The sequence below is a fragment of the Anas platyrhynchos genome, chromosome 20 (assembly GCF_047663525.1).
Source record: "Anas platyrhynchos isolate ZD024472 breed Pekin duck chromosome 20, IASCAAS_PekinDuck_T2T, whole genome shotgun sequence".
Lineage (NCBI taxonomy): Eukaryota > Metazoa > Chordata > Aves > Anseriformes > Anatidae > Anas > Anas platyrhynchos.
In genome coordinates, this window is record NC_092606.1 from 1,535,092 (window position 1) to 1,557,006 (window position 21,915).

General features: G+C 60.8%; 1 protein-coding gene across 4 annotated transcripts; it reads right to left on the reverse strand.

Annotated features, from left to right (window-relative positions):
* CUEDC1 (CUE domain containing 1) lies at nt 1–21,735 on the reverse strand. Of its 4 annotated transcripts, XM_072026004.1 has the most exons (13): nt 21,609–21,735; nt 16,809–16,874; nt 9,982–10,165; nt 9,068–9,561; nt 8,548–8,675; nt 7,583–7,691; nt 6,186–6,369; nt 5,649–5,732; nt 4,861–4,950; nt 4,099–4,192; nt 3,809–3,867; nt 3,251–3,321; nt 1–3,044 (listed from the first exon to the last, which is right to left on the reverse strand). In XM_072026004.1, the coding sequence occupies exons 4-12, from the start codon at nt 9,356–9,358 to the stop codon at nt 3,254–3,256; spliced, it is 1,107 nt and encodes a 368-aa protein (XP_071882105.1). In that variant the 5' UTR covers nt 9,359–9,561; nt 9,982–10,165; nt 16,809–16,874; nt 21,609–21,735; the 3' UTR covers nt 1–3,044; nt 3,251–3,253. The 4 variants fall into 4 exon arrangements, with proteins under 4 accessions (XP_071882105.1, XP_027327822.2, XP_027327823.2 ...); XM_027472021.3 differs by lacking the exon at nt 9,982–10,165; XM_027472022.3 differs by lacking the exons at nt 9,982–10,165; nt 21,609–21,735 and adding an exon at nt 19,855–20,479.
* Nucleotides 21,736–21,915: the final 180 nt, after the last annotated feature.

Here is a 21,915-nt window from a genome sequence, read left to right on the forward strand (position 1 = left end):
TTAAGAGTACAACAGGACTTTATTATATGAATTACTATTAAACATCTTTAAGAAAAAAATCACTTATGGAAATAAAGTCTAAAATAGCAACACGCACACACCACAGATTGGTTTTGTTGGTTTGTTCCTTTTAAAACATTTTGTAGAGAAGTGATACAAACGTCACTGAGAGTTGTACGGTTTTATGTAAGAAATGCATTTTGGCTTCCAAGCCGGTTTTAGTGGCCTTCCTACTCATTAGACCTGACTTTTTTTTTTTTTAAAGGAGATAAAAATAATCACTCTCCATCCTCCTTTGAAATGATGCTTTGTGCCTCCAAGATATTTTGAAATGGCTGCAGAGTGACATCATTCAGCGAGGCTTTGCCTAGACTAGGATATTTAAGGGCAAGTTGTTAGACCGTGTTAACAAACACAGCCCAAAGCCCCCGTGAAGCGCTGGGCTCAAAACCCACCGCGTGCAGTGGACGGAGGCTGCGCAGTGCCCCTGTGCCCCACCTCTCCCCACATTTCCAGCAGGCCTGGCCTGAGACATGGCCTGGAAGTGGCTCGCCCAGGGCACCAAAGCCTTACATGGCTCTCGTAAAAGGACAAGGGGCACAACAAACCCTCCTAGGGCCCCACCAGCGCTCGGCCATGGGCTGTAAGCACCCACCTGGCCACGAGCACCTCGCTGCTGTTCGCCCCCGACCCTCTCACTGCCACCAGAGCAGCCGTGGGGTGATGGCACCATGGGGACAAGCAGCTTCCTACCCGAGCTTCTGCTCCACCGCCTGTCGGTGCGTCCTGCACTCACGGAGACTTAGCTGAAAGTTAAGCACTCGGTAGCTCAGAGGCGCTGGAACATTTACAAGCTGATCCAATTCCAAGCTTGGTTTTCTTCCAAATATGCAGAGCTGCTTTGGGCTGGGAGGGAGCGGCAGCAGCCTCCTGCTAACCTCAGAGCCAGCAGGCGACGGGGAAGTCGCCCCTCCTTGCTTTCTGCCAGTCCCAGGCTAGGGATAAAAGCCCCACTCCGCTCCTGAAGGGCCTCCTGTTCCCAGCAAGAAGCCCCAGCTCCACACTGTGCCCCTGCACACAGGGACACACACACCCTGCCAGACACCGGTCCTACCCTGCACGGCACAGGGCAGCACCGTGCCTCTCCAGCACCTCCCCGCGTCCCATTGCTGCTGCCACAACGTCACCTTCGAGGCAAGCTCGGGACTGCTGCGGCCCCCAGCTCCTACAGCCAGCACCAAGACTCGAGGGACGCTCCTCTCCCATTCCTCCCACAGAAAAGGAGCCGCCACCAAAGCCAGGATGGGTCCTGGGGGTGCATCTCCTGCTGCTCCGAGCTGAGACCTCGCCAGGCTCCTGGTGCAAGCAGCCGGCCTGCCACCACAGCACCCAGGCTGTGCAGGGCCCTGGTGCGGCCGGGAGCACTCAGGCTGTGCCCATGGCACGCCGTGTCCCCCAGCACCGTGTCCCCAGCACCATGTCCCCAGCACCGTGCCCCCCATGCCATGTCCCCCGGCGAGGACGGCCTCGGGGCAGCGAGGCGCGGTGGCGCTCAGCAGGTGCAGCGGCTGCGCTGCTTGCAGGGGGAAAAAAAAACCTCTTGGCGTCCGCTTCAAAGGCATGCGGGCTCCGGGGAGGATTTGAAAAGGAGCCTGTCGGGAGCCAGAGCCTGCAATGTGGGCTTTTGTTACCAAACCCCGCGGAGAGGCAGGGACAACAGTTGCGTGTGTGTCTGATGGCTGGGGCTGCCGCGTCTGCCGCCTTCACAGCTCAAATCTTGCAACATTTGTGCTGGTTCACAGGAGCCAGAAAGTGAAACAGGCACGTCTACAGCCACCTCCTGAATTGAGCAGTAAACAGATTATGCCGATAAAGGAGAAGAAAATGTGCTGGCGGGAGCAATTTCTGACTTAATGCTCGTCACTCATTACTTACACAGGGAAGGAATTTGTTTACGTAATTATTTTTAGCCTGACAGCATCTCTGAATGCTGCAACGATTCGAGCGCTGCCTCCTGGCCACCCCTGCCCTCCCCTGGTAAAACGAGCCCCCAGGGAAAGGAGCTCTCCTGCTGCCACCCCGAGCCCCAGCCCCACAGCAGCTCCTGCAAACGCTCTGTGCCAAAAACGTCTCCGCCAGCCCCAGCTGCAAATGCCCAAATCTGCATCTTACCTACAGCAGGGGCGTCCCCAGGCCCGCCGAGGGCCCTGCCTGGCACCCGGGGAGCACCACCAGCACGCCACCCCTGCTGGACGTGGCCTGGCTCGGCCGTGAGGGTTAAATCAAGGAGGAACCCAGCCGCTGGTGCCGTGCCGGCACAGGGAGCGCAGCTGGAGCGAGCCGGCCTCGCTGCGGCCGCTTCGGGTCCGGGCTTCAAGGCAGTTTGAGCAATGCCAAAGGCAAAGGTTTAATTCAAAGCGAAACGCCTTGGAAAAGAAGGCCCTTCCTTTTATAAACAATTTATATGATTCGACTATTACCTGATCTGAATCTCTGCTCATTACTCCTAGCAATAGTAGGCAACGATTTTTAGGTTCTCTCTCTCCCTCGTGTGTTTTCTTTTCCTGCGTGTGCAGAGCAAAGTTACATCCGCTCGCTGCAGAGCTATGTTCAGGACACTGCAGCCCCGCAGATCCCCACGTTTGGACGCATCCTCGGTAGCACAGCTGATTTTCGCTCTTCTCGCGACGCCGCTTGGATGGAGCAGGGCAGGTGGCTGCTCCTCGGCTCTCAGATCCACCAGCTCCACTGCAGCTCAGGTCAGCTGCCGACTTTATTTTCCTTTTTTTTTTTCCTTTTTTTCTTTTTTTTTTTTGGCTGATTTGCTAGATAGGAGAAGTTGTTTTCAAACCCCTGGTAAGAAAACTTTGTGCCTCACTTCAATACTTGTACTTCAGAGGAGTACAAAAGCAGAGGGGGAACAGCCAAAAAACTGGGTTGTTTGGTGTTGGGTGTTTGTTTTTTTTTTTTTCTTTCCTTTTCAGCCATCTTCTTCTTAAGCCTTTTGCATGTTCTGTGCCAGCAATAAAGCCCAGTGCTGGGACCTGCAGGGGAGGGGATAGGGAAGGAAAGAGAACAGCGTGTGCTCAGCCTCAGCCGCACCATGGCCAGCACCAGCCCACAGCAGCGCCCGGGGCTCCCGCAGCACCAGTGGGGCTCATCCACACCCAGAGGGGCTCCGGACCCAAACCAAAGCACCTGGGGCTGCTTGCACGCTCACCAAAAGCGTTCATCCCCCAGTGCCTCTCACCATTTACTGCCCTTCCTTTGGCGTCTCCTCCTCCTCCTGGAGCTGTTGCCTCCGTGCTTGGAAGTCTTCATCTGAAAGGCACAGGCAGATGGGGGCTGCCGGGGGCTGCGGCCACCCCATGTGGGGTGCCAGCCCCAAATCCAGCCCTAAATCCAGCCTCAACACCAGCCCCAATGCCAGGGAGGTGCTGCAGTGAGGAGGCAGCTCGGGTCCTTCCCCAGGGCAGGGATTTCCTCGCTCAGGCAGAAAAAAACCCGGGACTGGGACACAAACTCTGCCAGAACACGCCTGGGAAAGGTGGAAGGAGGTCTTGTCCCAGGGAGGCATTTCTGCCACGTAGTCACACCTGGGGCAGCTCCGGGGCGGTCGGGGTTGGCACAACAGTGCCAGGAGGCACCTCGGTGCAAATCCAGCTGCCGACAGGTTTGGTGAGGCAGTGCCCTGGCCCCAGGCTATGCACAGCCTGGCCACAGCCCCCGGGACTCCCCAGCCTGCTGGGCTGAGCCCAAAACGTATGGCACGGCACGGCACGGCACGGCACGGCACGGCGTGTCTTACCGCACGAGTGTCCTTCCACATCGTCGAGAAGATTTGCCGTGGAAGCTGCCGTCCCCAACCTGCACCTTCTGCTAAGGAAAACTTGTCAGGGGGCCAGGCCGTGGCCGCAGCACCAGCAGTGACCCTTCACAGCCCCCAGCCCAGCCGTGGGAGGCAGCTGGGGAGGCTCCTCGCCAAGCCACAGCCTCGCGGAGTCCCCTGGGACCACGGCTTGCCCAGCCTGCACCCTGCAGCCCCTCAGCGGTTCCCAGCTGCTGGGGACAGATGGCAGCGAGCCCCTTTTAGGATACACCTGGTGCTTCAACAAGTGTTTTCTTTTTGACTTCCTCATCTTCGTCTTCTCGGAGAAGGCTCTGGCAAGTTCAAACAGCTTCTTGCGCGTTGCTGGAAGGAAGCAGCCAGCTGAGTCTCACCCCAAACCCTCCCCAAAGCCACCGTGGGTGGTGGGGAGGAGATGGCTACGGTGCTGACATTGTCACCCTTGCACTGGGATTTTTGTGGCATTCCCTCCCCGTGACTAACCCAGCCCTCCCCAGGGGGTCTCAGCTAGCTGTGCTCTGAGCCAGGCTGCCCAAAGAACCCGGGCTGCTCTGCGATGGGAGACGCAGACTGAGTGGCTAAGAGGGAAAGCTTGGGAAAGGGAGAGGTACAGCAACCCAAATGCTTCCTCCTCCGGGATCCCAGCAGAGCTGGGACTGAAGGACTCCCGCGTGGCACAGGGCACGGGATGCCCAAGCCCAGGACTGCAAAACGCAGCCAGAAACTTCACCCCAAAGCTCTGCTGCCAGGGCTGAGCAGTGTTGTAGCATGACGTGCACCTGCAGCATATGGTACCACATGCCTTGCACACCCACGTGCCAGTCGAGGGGTGCTGGGGCCCCCCGTGCCAGCCTGCCACGAGGGGTGGCAAGGAGCCCAGGGGCACACGTGCCAGCAGACCCGTGCGGCAGCACCCCAACACCGACGGATGTGCTGCGTGAGCCAGCTCTGCCCCCCGCCACCCCCTGCACCCCTCAGGGGCTGCCCGCCGCCGGAGCTGGAGCCCGACTCACACTTTCCCATGTGTTTCAATTTGTCTCTGAATAAGGCATCGTCGGACACGGCACTGCCGGCCTCGCTGGTTCCGGGGGGGGCTGCATCACCTGCAAGGCAAACATCTGCTCACAGGCGGCACGTGGCTGGGAGAGGCTGGAGACAAATCATTTCCATGACCCAGTTCCAGCGCTCGTGGAGCGCGGCCCTGCCACGAGTGGCGCTGAGCACAGCGAGCAGGGTGAGGGCATCAGCACGCCGGGGGCTGGCTGCAGGTGAGGCCCCCTCGCTGATAAAACCCCCCGAGACCCTGGGTGCAGAGACCTGGGCTGCAGGGACCTTGACTCGGCCGCGTTTTGCCCGGCCCCGCACGGGGACGCGGACAGACACCAGTGCTAATTCTGTCCCCGGGCAGCTGCCCTGCTGCCGAGGTTAATCAGGATTACCCAGAACAGTCATTACGCCTCCCAGGCACAATCCTCCGCTCCGATCAAGGCAAGGGCGGGCTCTGTCACCCCTGGGAGCTGCATCCCTGCTCCCAGCGCAGGGACACGGGAGCAGTGCTGCCTGGAGAAGGCAGGGCGAGGCCGGGGAGGGCACCAGCACCCATCTCCATCGCCTGCCCTCCCCTCTCCTGTGCACTCTGGGGGCTTTGTGCAGCAGGGAGGGACCAGTTGGGTTCCTCCCCTTACAGCCACAGCAGAGGGCACGGCCTGGCACGGCACGGCACAGCACAGCACGGCCGTTGGGCAGAGCTGGGAGGCACCCAGCTGACGAGAGGTGATGCTCTTGTGCCTCTTGAAATTACCTGATAGTATGGAGGAGAAACCAAAATCGTTGCTGCCAGCAACACTGCTCGACTTGGACTTTTTTGACTCGTATTTCAATCGGTCTGAAAAACAAAAAGCCCCGAGGCCTGCTTGGTCAGAGCCCTGGGCAGCACGTGCAGCTCCGTGCTCATTCCCCTGCCCGCCCACTGTGCTCACAGTGAGGGGTCCCTCACGGCAACACGAGGATGTGAGGGGAAGAGGGAAGGTGCATGGGGACAGGGGAGGAACAGCCCTGATAAAACCATGCTGGCTGTCTCCCTGGGATGGGCTTGGAGGGCACTGCCAGGGCTCCTTGCCACAGATCTGCTGGGCAGGAGGAGCAGAGCCTCGTGGCGGGCAGCTCAGCACCAAGAGGAGCAGAGGAACTGCACCCTGCTGCTCGGTGTTGGCAGGTCGTGCTGCCACCACAGCCCTGACCACATCCTGCACGTCTCTGCCTCGCCAGCAGCCAGGCCCCCCCAGCAGGACCTCTGTCCTCCAAAACACAGAGAGATGCTTCCCGCGGTGCTCCTCACCTCTCTCCAGGGCCAGCAGGAAATCCCGGTTCCTCTGCAGCTCCTTCATGAACTCCTCGTTCTGCAGGAAGAGCGCGATCCGCTCGTCCTCCAGGTACTGCTTCCACCTCCTCTCCTGCTCCAGCGAGCCCTGGCCCCGCGGGACGAGCCCCCTCGGCACGGGCTGCCGGCAGCCTGGAGAGCCCTGGGCAGGAGGCAGACAGGGCAGAGGTTGGGCACGGCCGTGGGACCTGGCCCCCCATAAAGCTCCCCAGAGCCCCCCGCTTTATGCTGACCCTGGCATTTTGCTCCTACGGGCTGTTGGCAGCGGGGTCCCTGCCTCCCTCTCCAACAGCCCCACTCGGAGGGGCACCCCCCAGCCAGGGCAAAGGGGACACTGGGCACCCCCACAGGGTGGAGGAGCCAGGGGATGGCATTCCTGCACGGGAGCACACACCCCCTGTGGTCTGGGAACCAGCACGGCACAGCAAGGAGCCGCTGTGCCCCTGGAGGAGCTCATTTTCAGAGCCTATTGGCAAGTATTTTTAATTTAAATACAGGGAGTTGAACTCGGATGGCACCTGGTGTCGAGGTGAGGGAGGAAGGTCTCGCAGCCGGCATCGCTGCTTTAATTTCCCCGACGAAACAGCAGAGGCTGCAGTTTCCCCCTGACAAATGCCCCCGTGCTCGCATCCCCTGGCTCCTGGCGCGTTTGCACACGTGGAGGAGCAGAGCCACGCTGCACCGTAGCGATCTCACCCTTGCCTACAATATTTAGCTGATTTGTAGCTGCTCTCAGAGCGCCATAAAAAGCAAAAGCACACAATTACCAGGGAAAGAAAAGGGCAGCTGCTCCTCTCCTCCCCTTGAGCCCAAATGAATTGGCATGTTCCTATTCCCAGAAAGGTAATATAGCCTGAGAAGCTCAACTTCCAGGGCAATTATTTATGGAAACGTGGCAGGCTGCCTTTGGAGCCAAAAAGGGAGGGAAGAGACGATGCACGGGGAGGGAAGGGCATCTGCAGCTCTCCCCTGGTCCCTGCCACGCTGGGAGGGCGCTGGCCCTTGCAGAAAGGTGCTGCAAGGCCAAGCTGCGTGGCCCCAAAACAGCCGTGAAGCATACAGGGACTGCCTCCCACGGGAATCCTCTGCTTTGCACAAGGTTTGGTGTCTCATGCATGCAACACCAGCCCCCGGGCGCACCGAATGCGCTGCTCTGCCCGAGAGCGCTTCTCACCGGGGCAGCAGGTCAAATAATTTAAAATATTGACTGCTCCTTGCACGTGGCATTTCTGGCACCAGCTGCTGAGCTAACTAATGGCGAGAAGAAGCCTCGGAGCCTGGCTGGAAGTTTTCTCCTGCTCGCCTCAATGCCCAGGAGTGCGTGGCTCAGCGCCGGGGCGCAGCAGGGCCCTCACCTGGGTGCGGGGAGCCTGCTGGGGGAGGATGCGCAGGAAATCCTCGGGGAGGTTGCCCAGGAGCGGTGGGTTCCAGTTCCTGTAGCGGCCGGGTCCCAGCACGTCCGTCCTGCGGGGAAACACACAGAGAGCACCCTTGGGCCAGGGGGACCCCACGGCGCGGTGGCCTCCCACCCAGCTCCACGCTTGTCCTGGGCACTGGAGAACCTCCCGCTGCCTCCCCAGGTCCTCGCGTTAGCATGAGCTCAGGAGAGCGAAAAGCTCTCCTAGCGAGTCTGAAATCGTTGGGAGTTGTTTCCAGGCCTCGCCCCACCACCTCGCAGGCTGCATTTTCCTTCTCCCTGTTTCGCTCAGCATCCTGGCAAACAGCACCGCGGGAGCTGTACCCCTGCAGGGCTCTGCTTATACATTTTGTCTCCCGGACATCAAAACCAGCCTGCACAACCAGCAGAACCGTCTGCAGCGGGGACCTGGCACAGGGAGGCAGCAAGGGCAGGGGCAGGTGCTTTCCTCCAAGCCCCCGGTCGTGGCTCAGCAGCCCGATGGAGCAGCAGCAGCAGCAGCAGCGTGGTGGTGCCCCGAGACGCTGCCCTCCCACGGCCGTGGCCCTGCCGCCCTTCCCCACGGCGGCACAGCCAGGAGGGCTCCCCGTGCCAAGAGATAAGAGGTGCGGGGCCCCGGCCGTGCAGCACCTGGCGTTTTGGAGAGGCGTCAAGCGCTCCCCGCCCCCAGGAGCTGATTTTTGCCATTCCACTCGCTCCAGGAGCGGCTCTCCGGGCCCCTCAGCTGTTCACGTCTCGGGGCCTCGCGGATGTTATTTAGCCAGCTGTGAGCTTCATTCATCCCCCTTGGCTTCGGCTCGCCCAGTCCTAACAAACTGATGCCAGACCCCTCCCGTACGGGGTGCTCGTGCCCAGCAGCCCCCCTGGCATTGCCCCGTGCCACAGCGAGGGGCTGGAGCTCACCTGGGCGGTGGCGTGGGGGGCGCGCGGGGGCAGTGGGTGCCCAGCGCCTGGCTCTCGTAGGCAGGGGGGGAGTACACGGGGGGGGGCTCCTCGTCCGAGCTGTCCGGCTCCAGGGTCCGCTCCAGGATCTGGAGGGGGAGAAGGATGGGGTGAAGGCGAGCGGGGGCACTGCTCCCCCCAGGGACCGGGACCAGATGAGCAGTGCTGCTGCAGGATGGGGACAAACGTCCCGGCTCTGTCCCCTGGCACTGGGGGTGCTGCTCTTGAGGGACGAGGCGCAGCATTTTGGCAACTGGGGGGGATCCTCTGACGGCAGCAAAAGGCTTCCTGTTGGTTTGGGGGAAGAAAGGAGGGAGGAAAGCAGTTTGGCTCAAGCCTCAAGCACTGCCCGAGGCGAACCAAGCAGGCTGCGTGCTACAAATCAACCAAACTGGGACTCAAACGTCTGCTGCCGCTGGGCTGGTACCAATTTTGCAGGTGGCACAAACACGGCAGAAGGGGACCGCACCGCCACGGGTACCTCGGGGGGGATGCTGTCATCCGAGTCCGAGCTGTCGTCGCAGCCGCTGCCGTCCAGGTTCATCTGCAGGAGCTGGTCGATGGTGGCATCCACGGCGCCGTTGTTGGCCCTCAGAACGCACTCGATAATGTCGTAGTCCATGTTGGGGAACATGGTCTTGAAGTCCTCCATGGCCTGGTTGAACTCCAGCCGGCGGACCTGCCTGGCGGGGCGGCTGTTGTTGAGCTCCTGCGCCGAGGAGCCGCCGCGGGACCCGCCATTGCTGCTGCTGCGTCGGAAGAGGCTCGTCATGGCGTGGGGAAAATGGACCCAGTCCCAGTCCCGGTCCTGGTCCCAGTCCCAATCCCAGTCCCGGTAAGGTGAATGCCTGGTGCCCCTCGTCACGGGGCGCTGCCCCGGCTGCTGGCGGGGAGCATGGGTGGGCGGCGGGGGCACCGCTCCCTGCGGCCGCAGCACTGTGTGTCAGCCCCCGGCGCGCTGCAGCATCCTCCCACCTGTGGGGCAGAGGGGAGAGAAGTCACAAAAGTCACCTTTTTGAGGTTGTTTTTTTGCAAAAAGCCGAGAGACCCCGGGGCAGCAGGGAGGAGGGCGGCTTTGAGCTCCGTCCCCGCCAGGAGCGGCAGCTGGATGCGCACAAGGCACATTTTTGGTAACACCTCCATCTAAAGCCCATCTCAGAAATCCCCCCTTCTAGGGGTTTTTCTTTCCCTTCAGAGGGAGGAGCACGATTTTTAACTTCTTCCTTTTGTGGCTCTGCCTCACTTGCTCAGCCAGCAGCGCGAGCATCATCCCTGCCCCGATGCGTGGCCAGGAGGCTGCAGGCAGGGGCCGTGCTCGCCGCCAAGGTGTGAGCGAGGTGCTCAGAGGCGCAGCGAGATCTCCTGCTTCAGTGGGGGAAATTCAACCAAATTCACCCTATTCAGCCGTGTCCTGGCACATCAGGAGCAGCCAGGAGTTCGGGTTTGCTGTGCCAGGAGCCGCACACACAAATTGCGAGAGCTGCGAGGTAAGGAAAGTGGCACTGCTTCCACTGCAGAGGGCTCCACGGATTTCACATTTCCAGGTTTTATGTTTATTTATAAACACGGTGAAATCTCTCTTTAAAATAAAAAAAAAAATGGAGTCATTTCAGTGCAGGGGGCTGAAGCACTGCAGCACAACAAATCGACCCCTGGGAAAAGCCACCAAATCCAAGATTAACGTTCACTTTAAAACCATAAACAGATTATACAGCCACTGCTTCTCACTGGGAAATGCAGGGCCAAATTCAGTTCTGGATTAACTCCGCTGTTTAAAAAGAATTACCCCAGGAACACTTTGGATCCATAATATCATTTTCAGGAGCTTTTTCCCAAGTGGCAGGCGGAGAGTTCACAGCAACTGTCCCTAAAACTGTATTTAATGGAGAAGAACACGCCGGGCACATTTCTCAGTGAAAGGCTGCATAATCAGGTTCAACACCATTAAGCAGAGCAGCCACCTCTGAAGGTCACCCGAGCTCTCCCGTGCCCTCACCAAGGCCACCCCACGCACAGAAGCCAGGACTGGTGGCGAGGGAGCAGAAAGGCTCACGAGGAGGCACTTCTGAGCGTGGAAAGCCACCGTCTGCTCTGTACTCACTAAGAAAATGCATCTGAAGGGATCGCTCGGCCACGAGCCAGCTCCATCCCAGCCCTCAAGCCCTCTGCAGCTTGTGCCGCGTGAGCGGGGCGCGACGCCACAACCGCCCTGCCCGGCTCTGTTCAGCGCCGACAAACAAATCCGCTGGAGTGGGTTAATAAAACATCGCTTCTTGGTTCCTCCTCTGCTGCCATGATTCATTCACAGCGAAAAGCCAGCTTTGTTCACACCTCTGGGATTAGGCTTTAATCGCAATATTGCATTTCTGGTTCCGTCGCACGCTAAACTGAGCTCTAACACCTTCCCGGGGGACCCGCGCTCCTTCTGGGTTCGGCCACTCAGCGAGGGCAGGTTCAGAGCCCACACATCTAGGGGAGAACAGGTCCTAAAGGACACGCTGCAAACACACACAGGATCCAAACACAAAGACCTGAGGGTGAAGAGACCTGCGGAGAACTCACTAGTATGGCTTTGCTGACCTAACATATCAAAAACATCACATCATCAAATTGGTCTCCAAAATCAGGAAGCGTGCCTAAAAATCCCCCAGTCTATTTTGAAACCCTAAGATCTATAGAGCAACAACAAGTGCCTGTGGTCAGGGGTATTCGTCTCCCACCGAGTGACTTCTGAGCGGGTATTTAAGGTCTTCCCTTAACCACGAGGGCTGGGCAGCCCCGTTCAGAGGGAGCCAAAGGCCCCGGCCACCAACACGCAGCCGAGTGTGGAAATCCCTCTGCCCTGCTGGGGAAAGGCCGGGCTCTCCCCGCTGCAGACGCCTCTTTTCCGTGGAAGGTGTTAGTCAACGAGGCACCAGGGTCTGGGACGACTCATTTAAATTGCAGCCCATGCCAGATAGCGTGACTGGGAGCAGCAGCCTGCTGAATAATTGAAAGCTTCTGGTCCTAAGATGAAAAAAAAAAAAAATCAGGGACGGGGACAAGACATTTGTATGCCAAAAGGGCTCTGCTGCACATCTGGCTTTAAACAACAACGAAGGATTGTGCCGCAAGGACGCTCCCAAGCCCATGAAACCTGAGTCACGGCGGTGCGGCTCGCAGGGACGCTGCCCGGCCGGTGCTGGTGCTCACGCAGGCAAATTGGGCAAAAGCAAGGCACAGGCAGTGCCCCCAGCACGCAGAGGGGCAAGGCTGCAAACACAGGTCTTAAAAAAAGCATTTTTAATGTCCTGATGACATCCCAGAGAAATGCAAACCCCCCCCCACAGCAGCAGGTGTTCAAATCCGCAGAAAGGCGAGCGGGATCCCCGTGCCGGTGCCGCAGGGAACGGTCTGGGCACTGCTGGCCGGTGGCTCTGTGATGTCAGCGAGGGGCTGGGAGGGTGCCAGGAAAAGCAAAATCCTGCAGATGGCCCAAAAAGGAAGGAAGGAAGCTGGCGGCCAAGCACAGCCCCAGGCGAGGGCAGCGCCACGCTCGGGGCACGGCCGGGCGCAGGGAGCCCCGCGGCACCCCCAGCTCACACAGCCCCAAATCCGCACTCGGCCGAGACAGAGCCAAGAGCAAGACCTCAGCAGCCACAGAGAAACCCTTCGTGGAGCTGGCTGGGGAGCTGATGAGCCTGGAAAGCTCATTTCGGAGAGCCCAGGGCACGCGGCACCCCGCAGCATGGACGCGGAGCAGGACGGGACGCGGAGGAGACTGTGCTGAGGGTGCTGCCGGGACCAGCAGAGGAGCAGCTGGAAAATCCTCGGGGCTGGTGAGCCCAGCGATTTCATGCTGGGAACAGTTGCTCAGCTCTGCGAGGAAAGCAGCCCCGGCAGCTGTAAAAGCAGCGGGACCGACTGCTCACAGCCCTCGCAACTCAGGGCAAAGCCTTGGCACCAGCACGAGGGAGAATATTCTCCTCCCGAGTGTCTGCTGCAGCTCAGACAACAGATGGGGTTGCTTAAACGCGGCTGGATGAGACCAGCCCTTCTTCCCCTGCTCCAGGCTCCGGAGGGAAAGCTCTCAGAGGAAGACTCACGCTGGACACGTTACATCAAGAAGTGCTTCAGCCAGGAGAGGTTTTCGGAGCTCTGCCTTCAGCCGGGCCCCTTCGGAGGGACCTCACGGAAAAGAAGCAAGAAGCGCAGGGACGCGGCCGCTCGGCGGCTGCAGGTGCCCGGCCAGCGGTGGCTGTAATAGGATTAAAAGCAGGATGAAAAGTAAACGGTGGGGAACAGAAATTACGGTAGTGTCTAGCAGCAGATTGAAATTCAGAGCACACACCGAGGACGTGCAGGATGTGGCTGCGTTCAGCCTGCCCCAAGTCTCCTCCGTCACCTCTCCGCCGGCCCCGGCAGCGCGCACACCTCAGCCCGGGGAGCTGCCCGTGCCCAGATCCTTTCGCACACGGGGCTCCCTTTAACGCCTGTTCCACCACGAATTAAAGCGGCTGGGTTTAAGCCCTTTTCAAAAAGGTATAAAGCAATCAGGGAAAGAACAAAAAAAAAAAAAGAAGAAGGGGAAAAAAAAAAAGCCCTGTGTGAAAACCCGTGCAGCACGTACCTCTGCAAACCCAAATCCCAGCGGCTCTGAGAGCCACGCTCAGCCGGGCCACAGCAGCACAAGGAGGGGGTCAGGGTAACCGAGCCCCCATCGGGACCTGCACCCATGGGTGCCTGTCCCCCTGCTGCAGCCAGCAGAGGCCAGCAGCACCGTGCGCCCCCGGCCACCTGATTCAGGGAAATCCTCTTCTCCTGAGGGATCGCAGCGCCGGGAACCGCGCCGTGCCACCCTCCCCGACAGATTTACGAGGGGCCTTTGTGTGCGCACCAGATGTCAGCCCCGCAGCACCCGGCCGGCCTGCAAAGCAGCCCCGAGAGGCCGAAACGCAGCGGCTGCTCTCAGCCCAAGGGGAAGCAGGGTGAGGGCTCCCGGGGGGTCCCAGCCCTCCCCCGGGACCCTGGGTGGCAGCGGGGTGCGGGGACTCCCCGGTCGATGTGAGCAAGGGACGGAGAGCCCTGGGTTGTGCAGGACAGAGCCCTCCCGGAGCACCTGGTGTTTCCCTGTGACTAATCCCCGGGTCTCACACACATTTGCCAGGCCACAATCCCAGTCCTTTTCCCCCCGCCTCCCCCCTTCCAAACTAAGCCTATATTAATGAGATGGCACTAGATCTTAATCAAAAAGTTGCCCGCCTTGCGAGGCTGCCTTCCAACGGCTTCATTGAAGGTAATTTGAGCTTGGTAGGACGGCATTCCTAAAATAGTTGAGGGAATTCAGATGCGAAACAAGGTTTCCAGGAAGGGATTAAAAAAAAATGGGTCAAGCAAGTGTGAGCGATTAAAGTAACCCAGCATCCTTTGTATGATTTAAATGCGTCTCTGCTCGGCTCTATCCCGTGTCGAGGTGCAGTAAAGGGGATGCAAGAGGCTGACAAAAGCAGCGACGGCACCTGGGGGACGGCACCCGCCCGACGTGCAACCAGCCCAGGGCAGGAAGGAGGGAGAGGTGCCGTGAGCGTGCTGAGCCCAAACCCAGGGACCCTTTCCTGAGCCAAACGCCCTCTCCGTGCCTCAGTTTCCCCATCCACATGCAGCATAACAACATCCCCAAAGGGCTCCGGTGCTGCTCACGGCCGTGCCGTCGGTGCCGGCCTCGCGGGAGGAAACCCACAGGGGCCATGCCAGCGCCGAGCCCCGGGCACCCCCGTCCCATCCCACAAAGCCCTGGCTCCATATGTCGCCCGGCCCCGTCCTGAGCCGCTTATCCCCTCTCCTCCCTTTGTGCTCCCGGCTCAGCGCCAGCCCTCGCCGGCCGCGCGCACAAAAGCAGCGGGAAGCTGCCGAGAGGAAAAGGAAACCTCTCGCAGAGACAAAGGTGCTCGGCTCTGCTGGGGCCAGCACCAGGAGGTCAGGGCCGGCGGAGGAGCCACCTCTGGGTTTTTTGGGGATTGGGTTTGGGCGGCCGGTACCTAACTGCAGGGCGGGTGAGAGCTAATCCGTCCCGGGGGCAGGGCCGGGCACGCATCGCGCCTCGCTGGGTAATCAGCCTGGGCTTGGTCACAAATGCTAATTTGGCATTTTCGGCCAAGGGTCAAAGAAATCGAAGGACAGAGGGGGAAAAAGGAGAAAGGGCCTGAGCAGAGCCAGCCCCGTCCCTTGGCAGTGCAGGACGCGTCCCACCTGTTCCTGGTGCAGCAGGAGCACACTGGGGATGGACTGGGATGGACTGGGAGGAGACCAGACTTCCCCTGCCCCAGCCTGGGCACCGGGGTGAGCTTCCAAAGGTGAGGCAGCAATTCCTGAAGCAGCTTCGTGCAGGGGCACAGAAGGAAGAAAACCAAGGGTTAGAGGCAGGGGCAGTGCGGGCTGAGGGCCTCACACATGGGCTCTGACCGGGCACCAGCACCCCGGCACTGAGGTGCCACGGGGCTACCAGCACCCGCGGCTGCTCTCTGGCCTCCAGGATTTCAGGGCCATCGCTCAACATGCGAAGGAAAAAAAAAAAAAAAAAGCAGCATTGATTCGCCCAGGGCTACGTGGAGGAGAAGGACCCGCAAGTTTCTATGGAAACAAAACGAGGAGAGTAAAACTCTCACTCACGGGCACGGTAAATTATTTACCAGGACAGGCCCCTGCCCATTAGGATCTGGTAAAAAGATTTAAAAGTGGTCATTACGCAGCCTGCTCGCAACCACTACATTCAGGCCGCTGAAACCACAGGCGAGGAAGAGGAAAGACTTGGGGTTTCCACGCCATGCAGGCGGTGAAACCCACAGGGCCAGCACGGGCTCGCTCCGGGGCACAGCTGGGGACCCGTGCGAGGGTCCCGTGTCCCTGCGGCCCCCTCTGCAGCTCGAGGAATGCCTCCAAGGAGCCCCCAGGTGCCCAGACCTGTGGGCAGCCCCAAACCCAGTGCCCAGAAAGCGAGCTGCTTCCAAACTTCTTTCACCTGTCCCGCTCCTCGCTGCAAGGCACGGCGATGCCCGGCACGAGGCCACCCAAAAGGCTCCCGTCCGACACCGCCCGCGGGAGCCGCGCACCCTGCGAGGCCGCCCAGCCCTCGGCACTGCCAGCTCAGCACCGCAGCGAGCCGGCACCGGCAGGGAGAAAGGGAGTAATTAAGTTGCAAATGGAGGAGTTGCCTTTTTTTTATGAGTCAATAAGCCATATGGCTGATGGAAGGCACCGAGCTGACGATTCGGGCACTGCCGTCCCCTGGTTGTCCCGGGACACGGCACCGCATTGTGATCGCACTGCTCTTTTGTCCTCCCTCGCGCCGGGTGACATTGCTCAGCAGAGGAGAACCTGCTTGAAACACTACACCTCGCCAGGGACGGGCATTTAATTAACGCCGATCCATCAGGCCTCTCCCGCAGAAGCGCCAGGAAGGTTTCAGGACGCCGCAGGGATCGCGGCTCCATCCTCCGGCACACGGCGGGGAGGTGAAAGCCCCTGAAAGCCTCCCGTGCTCGCTCTGTTCCCTCTGCTCCACCACAGCACATCGGGATTTGATACTGAAATGCTGTGGGGTGCTAACCCGGACTGCCAGCTCCCACGTCCGCACAGCCCCGCTGCCAGGGCGAGGGGACCCTGCTCGCAGCCCCCATGCACGGGCTGTGCGCTCCGGCAGCGCGGCCACCGAACTAGGGCACGCTCTTCCTCCAAGCCCCAGCCTCACTTCTCCTGCGTTATTTTTAAGTTGGAGTAATTAACTCACACCCAGCTCCGTCGCTGTGCTGTCCCAGTTGCTTTGGGCCGGCCCGACAGCTGCAGTTACCAGCCAGGGAGGTTAAAAGCAAGAAGGATTTCAGGAGCAGTGGGCTGGGACGAGCCACCAGGCTCCATGGGCAGGAGGATTAGCGCTGCAGCTGTGCTGTCCGTCTGCCTGCCCGCAGCGCAGAGGGGCCACGAGCCCTCGTGCCACCCCAGAGCACCACAGCCCCTCTCCAGCACAACTCCGAGCCCGTCCCGAGTGCCAGGACCGAGGAGTTGTCCCCAGGGAATGTCCCCTGCGCTGTGCTACGGCCCCGGCACGCAGGTGCCTCATCTCCACCTCCCGTCACCACCACCCCGCACAGTCCCTGCAGCTCCAGGGCCCCCAAAAGGCACAAGGGGGAGCAGGGCAGGCCCCTGGACAGCAGAGGTAGGGTCAGCATCCCCCCAGCACACGGTACCTCGCAGCGCTCCCGCCGGTCTCCCAGTCTCCAAAGGCTGCCCTCGTGCCAGTGCTCCACGGCTGCCTGGGAACGGGGAGGTAGAGAAAGAAAGAAAAAACCACGCTGTTATAATTGACTCCGTAACTGAGTCAAACACTAAAATCAGCTTGGACGTGCCAGGAAGTTAAACAGCAGTTGTGCCGTGCCCCATTTTCTGGAGACAAGCCACCTGCTCTCCCTGTTACAGCTCGGCCCTGCTCCGCCGAGGCCTCAGCCAGGCCCCGGGGATGCGAGCGAGGGCAGGGACCGAGGAGCTGCCAGGCAGAAGGGAGAAACGCCACCCCTGGGAGCCAGGGCTCGTTTCCCAGCAATTACAGCGGACTGGGGCTAGGAGAAAGCACAAGGCTGCACGCAGGTGGCCGTGTCCCAACGGGACGGCACGGCTAACAGGGGCACCAGGTCAGACACGTCCCGTGCGCCACTTCAGCCGTGGACAGGGAAGGACGTGCCACAAACGGGGGGAGGACACCAGGTACGCCGGTGCCTTGCGTGGGAGGGCAATCAGGAGGCTGCAGAGCGCGGTGCGGCCCCGGGTGAACACTTTCAGGGCAAGGAAAGCTGCTCAGCGTGCGCAGAACACCTTCAAACTCCAACAAAATGCACCCTGTCTGCAGCTGGACAGGATGGCGGTGCTGCGCACAGCATAATGCACGCTGGGTTTCCACCAGCACCACCAAGAGCCAGCTCCTGGGGTCGGTCCCGAGTCCACCAAAACCCCTGGGGGCACCGACCCGAGCCTGGCAGGGCCATGGAGGAGCTTCTGGCCGGGGCGGCAGCACCCCGGCACCCTGCTCATGGTGGGAGGTGGCGGCACGGTGCTGGGGAGCCACGAGGGGCTCTGCCTGCCGGCCGCGGCGCTGGCTTGGATTTTAAGAGACTTGTTTGTTTGTTTGTCGCTGGGCAACCGAGAGGGGATGGAAAAAAATATCAATATCCTATTGTCACCTATGAGTCACTGCTCGGCACGGGCCGAAACGCCCCGTCCTTCCCGCAGGATGCTGCTGAGGCCCTGGGGGAATGAGCGGAGAGCCCGAGGTGCCCCGCGGCCACCGGCACTGCCCCTGGGGCTGCCTGCCCTGTCCCCGTCCCGCTGCCCACAGCCAGGGTCAGTGGTGGCACAGGGACACCGGTGGCACAGGGACACTGGTGGCACAAGGATCGCTTTCCACGTCCCTAAAGGCGGTGAAGGAATTTGCATTTGTATTTGCATTTCCTAATTGCGCCTCCGGGTTTCCCGGGACATCGGCCGGGCTCGGTTTCCATGGCAGGTTTTGTGCGGGCCGGGAGAACCGAGGCAGGCACAAAGGGGCCACAAAGGACCTGCCACTCACCGCCATCAAAGGCGGCCGCGGGGCCCTGGGTCCCTGGGGATCCCCCCCGGCACCGCCAGGGCCACGCCACGGAGCCCCACGTCCGATGCCCACGGGACACGGGAGGTCTGAGCGCTGCCGGGGCAGCAGCGGGGATGTGCTGCCCACGGGGCTGCTCCGGATTTTTACTTTATTTTTTGAAATCTGATGGTTTTCAAAGCCAGGCAACTCCAATTTATCCCAAGCAAAAGCTTTGCAGAGCCTCCCGGCACTCCCTAGCCCGTTCCAAAAAACGGGAAGTTAACCAAAAGGCTCGTTTTAACATTTTCCAGTCGAAAAGTCAGCGCGTCTCAGTGGTTAATACATGCGTCAGGGACAGCTAACCAGCACGGATTTTTCAAAAGAGGTTTCGGAAAAAAAAAAAAAAAAGTTGAAATTTAAACAAAGTGTCTCAACTGACCAGATCCCAAGTTTCTAGAGTTACACCACACGAAACGAATAGCTGAATAAATGAATGGCTGCTTGACCTTCTGTCCTGACTCCGTGTGGAACCCAGCCCGGTGGCAGCCGCTCCGTGCCAGCAGCCTCTCCCGGCCGTGCCGCACACGCAGCCGGCAAAGCGCCCGAGCGGAGCTGCAGGTGGAGGTTTAGCAGCGAGGGGGATTTGCTCCCACAGCGGCAGCACCCCAATTTCACAGTCCCACAGGTCCACACGGCACAGATCAGCCCGGCAGCCCCTGGAGGGATGGGGCAGAGACGTCCCCAGCCCCGCTCATGGCCACGTTTTGGCAGGGACGTGCGGTGCCCCGTAAGGCCACACGGCCCCTTTCTTCTGCATAACCTGCTTCACATCATGGGCACAGCAGAGGCTTCAGCAGAAAATCCGGGTTCGAAGCAGAGTTGGAGGATGCTTTTTTCTTTCCAGTTCCCAACAGCAATCACCAATCGATCCTTCTGTTCCTGGGAGGTTTTACTCCGTACCATGGGCGCTGACAAGAAATAAACGCTGCGTCCCTGCAGCAGACAGACCTGGTTCAAATCAAACCCGCAGATATCCGAGCTGGCAGAAGGACAGAGGCTGGGCTTGGAGCTCCAAGTAGCGGGCGAGCCAGGACAAACAGCCACCAAAAGCCACCTGAACCGTAACGCTGCCGCCCATGGCACGGTGCTCGCAAGTAACTGGGGATTTAGGATGCTCTTGGGCAGATCCCTGCACTACAAGGAGCTGGTGAGGGCTGACTGCAGAGGTGCTGAACCCGACGGAGATTTCGGATCGACAGGGATGCAATTTCCCTGTTGCATTCAGGGGATTCCACACCAGCATGTCTCCCAGCCTCTGCACTGGCTCCATGAACCAGGAGCACAGCCTAGCAGAACCCAGTCCCCAAACCACTTGCTGCAAGCCCAGCGCCACCGAGCAGAGGCTCGGCCACAGCCAACATCTCCCCGCACCCTGCCTATGGTGCCACCCGTCACCACCTCTCACAGCTGCAAGCAGATTCACATTGTTACTTCAAGCACTCCGATTTTACAGTATAAAGTTATTCCTCTCAGCTCACGCTGCCCAGGAGCCTCCCCACTCTGACCAGGGGCACCCCGCGATGCCAGCCCGAGGGTTAGGGCAGCAGCACCCATCCCGCGGGTCCTGCCCTCAGATTTTATCCTCACGGCGACAGCAACCGAGCGTGAGTTACCTCTCAGCTCTGCTCCTGACCTTTCCCGTCCGAATGTGACTGCCCGGAGCACGCAGCACCCCGCTATCTTTGCCCCCGCAGCGCACGTCTGTGCAGGCAGATAAGCTCCGAGGACTCGCTATCGTGCTGGGAAATGCCACGAGCTCCCCACATGCTCCTGCCAGCCCCACGGCGGCTGCAGCCCGTGGCACCCACGTACACAGCACCCATGTGTGCAGCTCCTTCAGCCACCGCGAAGGGAAATCCTGCCCAGCGGTGCCGCAGATCCAGCTGGGGGAAAAGCCGGGTGCTGGTGCCCAGGTTAGGTGCTGTTCTGTGGGTTTGTGTTTCGAATTCGCAAGCTCTTTGCTAACGAAATGCTGAGAAAAAAAAACAACGAAGATCTTCTGGGAAGCTATCTGCTGGGAAAAGAGGTGGACGCCTTCCACCTGTCTCTGGAGCAAATGGTTTTTGCAGTCGGAGGTGCTGGGCCCAGGGGATGGCACGTGAGGCTCCGCCAGCACCAGGCACATCCGTGCCGTGGCAGGACATCGCGGCAGCAGAGGCCACAACGGGCACAAAGCAGCAGTGACAGCACCGTGAGCTGACCACAGGCTGCGTCTCCTTCACCGTGATGACCACCGAAACCTTTTCTGTCCCCCTGCCACCAGCAGGGGCCGGATCCCCCTTTCCCAGAGGCACGCAGCTCCTGCAGGTTCCCATTGCCCCATTGCCAGGGCTTCCACGGGAAAATCTTCATGAAAACCACGACCAGCTTGGCAGGGAGGTGCATGGTGCTTCAGTCTGCATCGTTAAAGACAAACACGGAGGAGGAGAAGGCAGCAAGGAGCATAAAAACCTTCGCTGGCTGCCACATGCCCCGGCCACCAAGTTTGGGTGCCCCCAGACTTCGAGGCGGAGGGGTCGGCCCAGGCCAGCAGGATTTCCCCCGCGGGTTTTGTCACCGCTCCGTCCCCCACGTTTATTTTCGGTGGCAGCAGCAGGAGGACGTGCGAGGAGGAGGTGCGACTCAGCTGCTTTTTTAAAAAATAATAAAAAAGGAGCTTTTCCAAACTGCCTGGCGAGGCAGACGGCACTCGGGAGCGCTGCTTTCAGGCGGTGATTCCCAGGGGCGAGGCAGCTCCCGGACTCTTCCCGGTCTCCGTGTGCCCAGGACGGCCTCGCTGCCAGCCCCACGCGCCCCCCGTCCCCAGCAGGGTGACACAGCTCGGCTCTGGGGGTCCGCAAACACCTCAGGAGCCGGGAGCTCACCACGAATACCAGGCATGGAAGGGGCCTGCTGCGGATCCTAAACTGTGACCAGAGGTGTCAGGGGGTGCAAGGGCACGGCTGGGTTTGTGGGGTGCTGAGGAGCAGGACAGGGATTTAATACTGCTGGCTTTGTGGGGAGCTGCGGGGCAGGACGGCATCCCGGGGCAGGAGCAGCCCCACAGCACAGCCCCATGCTGGGGGCAGCCCGGGGGGGCAGCACGACCCCAGCCCCGGGGCCCTGCCACCGCCGTGCCCACCCCCGGGGTACCCCCGGGCACCCTCCAGCACCCCGGAGAAGCGGGAGCCCCCCCACACACCCTCCCCGCGGCCCCCGTGTGGCGCTGCCCGGGCCCCGGCCGCCCCCTCCCCGCTCCCCGCCGGGGCCTCGGCCCGAGCAGGCCCGGGAGGCGCCGCCCGCTTTGGGCTCGGCTCGGCCGTGGCCGCACAAAGGAGCCGAGCCCCGGCCCGGCCCGGCCCGGCCCGGCCCTGCCCGGCCCCCTTACCGGCACTGCGGGGGCGGCAGGCACGGAGCTCACCGGGAACCATGGAAAGGAGCCGGGACGGGAGACGGAACGTGGCGGGCGGGCGGGGGCGGGGGCGGCCGCCGGGCCCGGCTGCTGGGGGCGGCGCGGCGGGGCCGGGGCCGGGGCCGGGGCCGGGGTTGGGTTGGGGTTGGGGTTGGGGGGGGGCGGCGAGGAGGGGGGCGCGGGGCCCTACCCCCTGTTGTGCCCCCCCCCACCTCCGGTTTTGGGGACCCCCCCGGTTTTGGGGACGCCCCCTGGTTTTGGGGACCCCCTCACGGTTTGGGGA